Source organism: Nerophis ophidion, linkage group LG28, assembly GCF_033978795.1.
Source record: "Nerophis ophidion isolate RoL-2023_Sa linkage group LG28, RoL_Noph_v1.0, whole genome shotgun sequence".
Classification (NCBI taxonomy): Eukaryota; Metazoa; Chordata; class Actinopteri; order Syngnathiformes; family Syngnathidae; genus Nerophis; species Nerophis ophidion.
In genome coordinates, this window is record NC_084638.1 from 29,874,272 (window position 1) to 29,886,375 (window position 12,104).

At 44.5% G+C, this 12,104-nt stretch overlaps 1 protein-coding gene across 2 annotated transcripts in view; it reads left to right on the forward strand.

The window, feature by feature from the left end:
* The window catches only part of fstl4 (follistatin-like 4), a 495,615-nt gene that overhangs the window by 363,376 nt on the left and 120,135 nt on the right, over window positions 1-12,104 (forward strand). For both annotated transcript variants that reach the window (XM_061890530.1, XM_061890531.1), the window contains one exon: window positions 11,694-11,814. In XM_061890530.1, coding sequence (XP_061746514.1) covers window positions 11,694-11,814 — 121 coding nt within the window. The remainder of the gene's footprint in view (window positions 1-11,693; window positions 11,815-12,104) is intronic.

Below are 12,104 nucleotides of genomic sequence, written 5' to 3' on the forward strand. Positions count from 1 at the left end.
GTGTCGCACATGATATCCCACACAAACATGCTGAAGGACTGCTTGTATTGCACATGATATCCCATACAAGTACACAAGCTGTGGGAGTGCTTATATCGCACATGATATCAAACACAAGTGAACATGCTGCACAACTGCTTGTATTGCACATGATATCACACACACAAAAACGCTGCAGGACTGCTTGCATCGCACATGATATCCCACACAAACATGCTGAAGGACTGCTTGTATTGCACATGATATCCCACACAAGTAAACACGCTGTGGGACTGCTTATATTGCACATGATATCACACACAAGTGAACACCTTGCACAACTGCTTGTATTGCACATGATATCCCGCAAACACGCTGCAAAACTGCTGGCATTGCACATGATATTACACACGCAAACACGCTGTGGGACTGCTTGTATTGCACATGATATCACACATAGGTAAACACACTGCAAGACTGCTTGTATCGCACATGATATCACACATAGGTAAACTTGATGTGGGACTGCTTGCATCGCACATGATATCACACATAGGTAAACACGCTGTGGGGCTGCTTGTGTCGCACATGATATCCCACACAAACATGCTGAAGGACTGCTTGTATTGCACATGATATCCCATACAAGTAAACAAGCTGTGGGACTGCTTATATCGCACATGATATCAAACACAAGTGAACATGCTGCACAACTGCTTGTATTGCACATGATATCACACACGCAAAAAAGCTACGGGACTGCTTGCATCGCACATGATATCCCACACAAACATGCTGAAGGACTGCTTGTATTGCACATGATATCCCACACAAGTAAACACGCTGTGGGACTGCTTATATTGCACATGATATCACACACAAGTGAACACCTTGCACAACTGCTTGTATTGCACATGATATCCCACACAAGTAAACACGCTGTGGGACTGCTTATATTGCACATGATATCACACACAAGTGAACACCTTGCACAACTGCTTGTATTGCACATGATATCACGCAAACACGCTGCAAAACTGCTGGCATTGCACATGATATTACACACGCAAACACGCTGTGGGACTGCTTGTATTGCACATGATATCACACATAGGTAAACACACTGCAAGACTGCTTGTATCGCACATGATATCACACATAGGTAAACACGATGTGGGACTGCTTGTATCGCACATGATATCACACATAGGTAAACACGCTGTGGGACTGCTTGCATCGCACATGATATCACACATAGGTAAACACGCTGTGGGACTGCTTGTGTCGCACATGATATCCCACACAAACATGCTGAAGGACTGCTTGTATTGCACATGATATCCCATACAAGTACACAAGCTGTGGGACTGCTTATATCGCACATGATATCAAACACAAGTGAACATGCTGCACAACTGCTTGTATTGCACATGATATCACACACGCAAAAAAGCTGCGGGACTGCTTGCATCGCACATGATATCCCACACAAACATGCTGAAGGACTGCTTGTATTGCACATGATATCCCACACAAGTAAACACGCTGTGGGACTGCTTATATCGCACATGATATCACACACAAGTGAACACCTTGCACAACTGCTTGTATTGCACATGATATCACGCAAACACGCTGCAAAACTGCTGGCATTGCACATGATATTACACACGCAAACACTCTGCAGGACTGCGTGTATTGCACATGATATCACACACACATAAACGCTGCAGGACTGCTTGCATCGCACATGATATCCCACACAAACATGCTGAAGGACTCCTTTTATTTCACATGATATCCCACACAAGTAAACACGCTGTGGGACTGCTTATATCGCACATGATATCACACACAAGTGAACATGCTGCACAACTGCTTGTATTGCACATGATATCACACACACAAAAACGCTGCAGGACTGCTTGCATCGCACATGATATCCCACACAAACATGCTGAAGGACTGCTTGTATCGCACATGATATCCCACACAAGTAAACACGCGGTGGGACTGCTTATATTGCACATGATATCACACACAAGTGAACACCTTGCACAACTGCTTGTATTGCACATGATATCACGCAAACACGCTGCAAAACTGCTGGCATTGCACATGATATCACACACGCAAACACGCTGTGGGACTGCTTGTATTGCACATGATATCACACACGTAAAAATGCTGCAGGACTGCGTGTGTCGCACATGATATCCCACACAAACATGTTGAAGGACTGCTTGTATTGCACATGATATCCCATACAAGTACACAAGCTGTGGGACTGCTTATATCGCACATGATATCAAACACAAGTGAACATGCTGCACAACTGCTTGTATTGCACATGATATCACACACGCAAAAAAGCTGCGGGACTGCTTGCATCGCACATGATATCCCACACAAACATGCTGAAGGACTGCTTGTATTGCACATGATATCCCACACAAGTAAACACGCTGTGGGACTGCTTATATCGCACATGATATCACACACAAGTGAACACCTTGCACAACTGCTTGTATTGCACATGATATCACGCAAACACGCTGCAAAACTGCTGGCATTGCACATGATATTACACACGCAAACACTCTGCAGGACTGCGTGTATTGCACATGATATCACACACACATAAACGCTGCAGGACTGCTTGCATCGCACATGATATCCCACACAAACATGCTGAAGGACTCCTTTTATTTCACATGATATCCCACACAAGTAAACACGCTGTGGGACTGCTTATATCGCACATGATATCACACACAAGTGAACATGCTGCACAACTGCTTGTATTGCACATGATATCACACACACAAAAACGCTGCAGGACTGCTTGCATCGCACATGATATCCCACACAAACATGCTGAAGGACTGCTTGTATCGCACATGATATCCCACACAAGTAAACACGCGGTGGGACTGCTTATATTGCACATGATATCACACACAAGTGAACACCTTGCACAACTGCTTGTATTGCACATGATATCACGCAAACACGCTGCAAAACTGCTGGCATTGCACATGATATCACACACGCAAACACGCTGTGGGACTGCTTGTATTGCACATGATATCACACACGTAAAAATGCTGCAGGACTGCGTGTGTCGCACATGATATCCCACACAAACATGTTGAAGGACTGCTTGTATTGCACATGATATCCCATACAAGTACACAAGCTGTGGGACTGCTTATATCGCACATGATATCAAACACAAGTGAACATGCTGCACAACTGCTTGTATTGCACATGATATCACACACGCAAAAAAGCTGCGGGACTGCTTGCATCGCACATGATATCCCACACAAACATGCTGAAGGACTGCTTGTATTGCACATGATATCCCACACAAGTAAACACGCTGTGGGACTGCTTATATCGCACATGATATCACACACAAGTGAACATGCTGCACAACTGCTTGTATTGCACATGATATCACACACACAAAAACGCTGCAGGACTGCTTGCATCGCACATGATATCCCACACAAACATGCTGAAGGACTGCTTGTATCGCACATGATATCCCACACAAGTAAACACGCGGTGGGACTGCTTATATTGCACATGATATCACACACAAGTGAACACCTTGCACAACTGCTTGTATTGCACATGATATTACACACGCAAACACTCTGCAGGACTGCGTGTATTGCACATGATATCACACACACATAAACGCTGCAGGACTGCTTGCATCGCACATGATATCCCACACAAACATGCTGAAGGACTCCTTTTATTTCACATGATATCCCACACAAGTAAACACGCTGTGGGACTGCTTATATTGCACATGATATCACACACAAGTGAACACCTTGCACAACTGCTTGTATTGCACATGATATCACACAAACACGCTGCAAAACTGCTGGCATTGCACATGATATTACACACGCAAACACGCTGTGGGACTGCGTGTATTGCACATGATATCACACACACATTAACGCTGCAGGACTACTTGCATCGCACATGATATCCCACACAAACATGCTGAAGGACTGCTTGTATCGCACATGATATCCCACACAAGTAAACACGCGGTGGGACTGCTTATATTGCACATGATATCACACACAAGTGAACACCTTGCACAACTGCTTGTATTGCACATGATATCACACACACAAACACTCTGCAGGACTGCGTGTATTGCACATGATATCACACACACATAAACGCTGCAGGACTGCTTGCATCGCACATGATATCCCACACAAACATGCTGAAGGACTCCTTTTATTTCACATGATATCCCACACAAGTAAACACGCGGTGGGACTGCTTATATTGCACATGATATCACACACAAGTGAACACCTTGCACAACTGCTTGTATTGCACATGATATCACACAAACACGCTGCAAAACTGCTGGCATTGCACATGATATCACACACACAAACACTCTGCAGGACTGCGTGTATTGCACATGATATCACACACACATAAACGCTGCAGGACTGCTTGCATCACACATGATATCCCACACAAACATGCTGAAGGACTCCTTTTATTTCACATGATATCCCACACAAGTAAACACGCTGTGGGACTGCTTATATCGCACATGATATCACACACAAGTGAACACCTTGCACAACTGCTTGTATTGCACATGATATCACACACACAAAAATGCTGCAGGACTGCTTGCATCGCACATGATATCCCACACAAACATGCTGAAGGACTGCTTGTATCGCACATGATATCGCACACAAGTAAACACGCTGTGGGACTGCTTATATCGCACATGATATCACACACAAGTGAACACCTTGCACAACTGCTTGTATTGCACATGATATCACACACACAAAAACGCTGCAGGACTGCTTGCATCGCACATTATATCCCACACAAACATGCTGAAGGACTGCTTGTATCGCACATGATATCCCACACAAGTAAACACGCGGTGGGAGTGCTTATATTGCACATGATATCACACACAAGTGAACACGTTGCACGACTGCTTGTATTGCACATGATATCACACACGCAACCATGCTGCAGGACTGCTTGTATTGCACATGATATCACACACACAAAAATGCTGCAGGACTGCTTGTATCGCACGTGATATCACACACACAAAAATGCTGAAGGACTGCTTGTATCGCACATGATATCCCACACAAGTAAACACGCGGTGGGAGTGCTTATATTGCACATGATATCACACACAAGTGAACACGTTGCACGACTGCTTGTATTGCACATGATATCACACACGCAACCATGCTGCAGGACTGCTTGTATTGCACATGATATCACACACACAAAAATGCTGCAGGACTGCTTGTATCGCACGTGATATCACACACACAAAAATGCTGAAGGACTGCTTGTATCGCACATGATATCCCACACAAGTAAACACGCGGTGGGAGTGCTTATATTGCACATGATATCACACACAAGTGAACACGTTGCACGACTGCTTGTATTGCACATGATATCACACACGCAACCATGCTGCAGGACTGCTTGTATTGCACATGATATCACACACACAAAAATGCTGCAGGACTGCTTGTATCGCACGTGATATCACACACAAACATGATGCAGAACTGCTTGTATAGCACAAGATATCACACCCAATGAAATACGTAGTGGGACTGCTTGTAATGCACATAATATCACGCATAGGTAAACAAGCTATGGGATGGCTTGTATCTCACATGATTTCACACACAAGTAAACACGCTGCAGGAGAGCTTGCATCGCACATGATACCGCACACACACACGCTGCAGGATTGCTTGTATTGCACATGATATCACACATAAGTAAACATGGGGCAGGACTGCGTGCATCGCACATGATATCACACAAACATGCTGCGGGGCTGCCTTTATAGCACATGATATCACACCCAAGTTAACAAGTTGTGGGACTGCTTGTGTTGCACATGATATCACACATAGGTAAACACTCTGCAGGACTGCTTGTACCACACATGATATCACACACACAAACATGCTGCAGGACTGCTTGTATTGCACATGATATCACACACAGGTAAACACTCTGCAGGACTGCTTGTACCACACATGATATCACACACAAGTTAACACGCTGCAGGATTGTTTGTATCGCACATGATATTACACACAAACACGCTGCGGGACTGCTTGTATTGCACATGATATCACACGTAAGTAAACACACTGCTGGACTGCTTGTATCGCACATGATATCACACATAGGTAAACACTATGTGGGACTGCTTGTATCGCACATGATATCACACATAGGTAAACACGCTGTGGGACTGCTTGCATCGCACATGATATCACACATAGGTAAACACGCTGTGGGACTGCTTGCATCGCACATGATATCACACACACAAACACGCTGTGGGACTGCTTGTATTGCACATGATATCACACATAGGTAAACACGCTGTGGGACTACTTACATCGCACATGATATCGCACACAAGTGAACACGTTGCACGACTGCTTGTATTGCACATGATATCACACACGCAAACACGCTGCAGGACTGCTTGTATCACACATGATATCACACAAAAACACGCTGCAGGATTGCTTGCATCGCACATGATCTCACACACACACACACAAACACGCTGCAGGACTGCTTGTATCGCACATGATATCACACACAAGTAAACACGCTGCAGGACTGCTTGTATCGCACATGATATCACACACAAGTTAACACGCTGCAGGATTGCTTGCATCGCACATGATATCGCACACACACACACACAAACATGCTGCAGGACTGCTTGTATTGCACATGATATCACACACAAGTAAACAGTCTGCAGGACTGCTTGTATTGCACATGATATCACACAAAAACATGCTGCAGGACTGCTTGTATGATATCACACCCATTTAAACACGCTGTGGAACTGCTCGTACTGCACATGATATCACACCCAAGTAAAAACGCTGTGGGACTGCTTGCATCGCACACAATATCACACACAAAAAAGCCGCAGGATCGCTTGTTCGGCACATGATATCACACGTAAGTAAACACGCTGCAGGACTGCTTGTATCGCACATGATATCACACACAAGTAAACACGCTGCAGGACTGCTTGTATCGCACATGATATCACACACAAGTTAACACGCTGCAGGATTGTTTGTATCGCACATGATATTACACACAAACACGCTGCGGGACTGCTTGTCTCGCACATGAAATCACACGTAAGTAAACACACTGCTGGACTGCTTGTATTGCACATGATATCACACAAATACATGCTGCAGGACTGCTTGTACGGCACATGATATCACACCCATTTAAACACGCTGTGGAACTGCTTGTATTGCACATGATATCACACCCAAGTAAAAACGCTGTGGGACAGCTTCCATCGTACACAATATCACACACAAAAAGGCCGCAGGATCGCTTGTTTGGCACATGATATCACACATAAGTAAACACGCTGCAGGACTGCTTGTATCGCACATGATATCACACACAAGTTAACACGCTGCAGGATTGTTTGTATCGCACATGATATTACACACAAACACGCTGCGGGACTGCTTGTATTGCACATGATATCACACGTAAGTAAACACACTGCTGGACTGCTTGTATTGCACATGATATCACACAAATACATGCTGCAGGACTGCTTGTATGGCACATGATATCACACCCATTTAAACACGCTGTGGAACTGCTTGTATTGCACATGATATCACACCCAAGTAAAAACGCTGTGGGACAGCTTCCATCGTACACAATATCACACACAAAAAGGCCGCAGGATCGCTTGTTTGGCACATGATATCACACGTAAGTAAACACGCTGCAGGACTGCTTGTATCGCACATGATATCACACACAAGTTAACACGCTGCAGGATTGTTTGTATCGCACATGATATTACACACAAACACGCTGCGGGACTGCTTGTCTCGCACATGAAATCACACGTAAGTAAACACACTGCTGGACTGCTTGTATTGCACATGATATCACACAAATACATGCTGCAGGACTGCTTGTACGGCACATGATATCACACCCATTTAAACACGCTGAGGAACTGCTTGTATTGCACATGATATCACACCCAAGTAAAAACGCTGTGGGACAGCTTCCATCGTACACAATATCACACACAAAAAGGCCGCAGGATCGCTTGTTTGGCACATGATATCACACATAAGTAAACACGCTGCAGGACTGCTTGTATCGCACATGATATCACACACAAGTTAACACGCTGCAGGATTGTTTGTATCGCACATGATATTACACACAAACACGCTGCGGGACTGCTTGTATTGCACATGATATCACACGTAAGTAAACACACTGCTGGACTGCTTGTATTGCACATGATATCACACAAATACATGCTGCAGGACTGCTTGTATGGCACATGATATCACACCCATTTAAACACGCTGTGGAACTGCTTGTATTGCACATGATATCACACCCAAGTAAAAACGCTGTGGGACAGCTTCCATCGCACACAATATCACACACAAAAAGGCCGCAGGATCGCTTGTTTGGCACATGATATCACACACATAAGTAAACACGCTGCAGGACTGCTTGTATCGCACATGATATCACACACACAAGTAAACACACTGCTGGACTGCTTGTATTGCACATGATATCACACAAATACATGCTGCAGGACTGCTTGTACGGCACATGATATCACACCCATTTAAACACGCTGAGGAACTGCTTGTATTGCACATGATATCACACCCAAGTAAAAACGCTGTGGGACAGCTTCCATCGTACACAATATCACACACAAAAAGGCCGCAGGATCGCTTGTTTGGCACATGATATCACACATAAGTAAACACGCTGCAGGACTGCTTGTATCGCACATGATATCACACACAAGTTAACACGCTGCAGGATTGTTTGTATCGCACATGATATTACACACAAACACGCTGCGGGACTGCTTGTCTCGCACATGAAATCACACGTAAGTAAACACACTGCTGGACTGCTTGTATTGCACATGATATCACACAAATACATGCTGCAGGACTGCTTGTACGGCACATGATATCACACCCATTTAAACACGCTGAGGAACTGCTTGTATTGCACATGATATCACACCCAAGTAAAAACGCTGTGGGACAGCTTCCATCGTACACAATATCACACACAAAAAGGCCGCAGGATCGCTTGTTTGGCACATGATATCACACATAAGTAAACACGCTGCAGGACTGCTTGTATCGCACATGATATCACACACAAGTTAACACGCTGCAGGATTGTTTGTATCGCACATGATATTACACACAAACACGCTGCGGGACTGCTTGTATTGCACATGATATCACACGTAAGTAAACACACTGCTGGACTGCTTGTATTGCACATGATATCACACAAATACATGCTGCAGGACTGCTTGTATGGCACATGATATCACACCCATTTAAACACGCTGTGGAACTGCTTGTATTGCACATGATATCACACCCAAGTAAAAACGCTGTGGGACAGCTTCCATCGCACACAATATCACACACAAAAAGGCCGCAGGATCGCTTGTTTGGCACATGATATCACACACATAAGTAAACACGCTGCAGGACTGCTTGTATCGCACATGATATCACACACACAAGTAAACACACTGCTGGACTGCTTGTATTGCACATGATATCACACAAATACATGCTGCAGGACTGCTTGTACGGCACATGATATCACACCCATTTAAACACGCTGAGGAACTGCTTGTATTGCACATGATATCACACCCAAGTAAAAACGCTGTGGGACAGCTTCCATCGTACACAATATCACACACAAAAAGGCCGCAGGATCGCTTGTTTGGCACATGATATCACACATAAGTAAACACGCTGCAGGACTGCTTGTATCGCACATGATATCACACACAAGTTAACACGCTGCAGGATTGTTTGTATCGCACATGATATTACACACAAACACGCTGCGGGACTGCTTGTATTGCACATGATATCACACGTAAGTAAACACACTGCTGGACTGCTTGTATTGCACATGATATCACACAAATACATGCTGCAGGACTGCTTGTATGGCACATGATATCACACCCATTTAAACACGCTGTGGAACTGCTTGTATTGCACATGATATCACACCCAAGTAAAAACGCTGTGGGACAGCTTCCATCGTACACAATATCACACACAAAAAGGCCGCAGGATCGCTTGTTTGGCACATGATATCACACGTAAGTAAACACGCTGCAGGACTGCTTGTATCGCACATGATATCACACACAAGTTAACACGCTGCAGGATTGTTTGTATCGCACATGATATTACACACAAACACGCTGCGGGACTGCTTGTCTCGCACATGAAATCACACGTAAGTAAACACACTGCTGGACTGCTTGTATTGCACATGATATCACACAAATACATGCTGCAGGACTGCTTGTACGGCACATGATATCACACCCATTTAAACACGCTGAGGAACTGCTTGTATTGCACATGATATCACACCCAAGTAAAAACGCTGTGGGACAGCTTCCATCGTACACAATATCACACACAAAAAGGCCGCAGGATCGCTTGTTTGGCACATGATATCACACATAAGTAAACACGCTGCAGGACTGCTTGTATCGCACATGATATCACACACAAGTTAACACGCTGCAGGATTGTTTGTATCGCACATGATATTACACACAAACACGCTGCGGGACTGCTTGTATTGCACATGATATCACACGTAAGTAAACACACTGCTGGACTGCTTGTATTGCACATGATATCACACAAATACATGCTGCAGGACTGCTTGTATGGCACATGATATCACACCCATTTAAACACGCTGTGGAACTGCTTGTATTGCACATGATATCACACCCAAGTAAAAACGCTGTGGGACAGCTTCCATCGCACACAATATCACACACAAAAAGGCCGCAGGATCGCTTGTTTGGCACATGATATCACACACATAAGTAAACACGCTGCAGGACTGCTTGTATCGCACATGATATCACACACACAAGTAAACACACTGCAGGACTGCTTGCATCGCACATGATATCACACGCCCACATAAACATGCTGTAGGACAGCTTGCATCACAAGTATCACACACAAGTTAAGACGCTGCAGGACTGTTTGTATGGCACATGATATCACAAACAAACATGTGGCAGGACTGCTTGTATCGCACATGATATCACAAACATGCTGCCGGACAGCTTGATGGTATCACACAGAAGTAAACACGCTGAAGTACTGCTGCTTGTATCGCACATCATATATATGATAATCCAAAAATAATAGTCGGACATATATAATTTTTTGCTGATATTTAGCCCTACTAAACATGCTAAAAATGCTCCAATTACCACTTTATTCAAAAATAAATAACATTGGCATTAACAGCTGTGGCTGTAGGCAACCTCCTAATGTAGTTCGCGATTCTGGTATTTTTATCTCGCTCTGTATGCGCTTTAAAATGTTGCTACTCATGGATTGGTGTGGAAGTCATACACTTGTCATCTTGCTCTTCATAAAGGTGTCAGGACTATTTATGCCGACTCAGCAATTTGGCGCCATGAGTTCCTCTCCACGCGAAGTCAGATTATCACATTGATGTATTCGATCTGTTTTTGTATCATTCTTTGCATGTGGCGTCAGATCTCCACCAAGGAGCACCTGGACGACGGCGTGCTGCGCTGCACCATGCAGGACCTGCTGCGCTACGACGACTACAACAACGACGGACACCTCAGCCTTCACGAGTTCTACACCGCTTTCCGTGAGTCACCTTTTTGCCGACAATACCTCGCATCCATCAAAGAGACTCGTGTTGGCAAGCACGTACAAGACACAGAACACTTTTTCACTGTCCATCTTAGATGAGCTTGGGCCCAGCGAAGCCGGCGGCGTTTCCGGGTGTTGTTGATAAATGCCATTCGCTTTGCATAGTAGAGTTTTAACTTGCACTCACAGATGTAGTGACGAACCGTAGCCACCGACAGTGGTTTTCTGAACTTTTCTTGAGATCATGTAGTGATATCCTTTACACACTGATTTCGCTTTTTACTG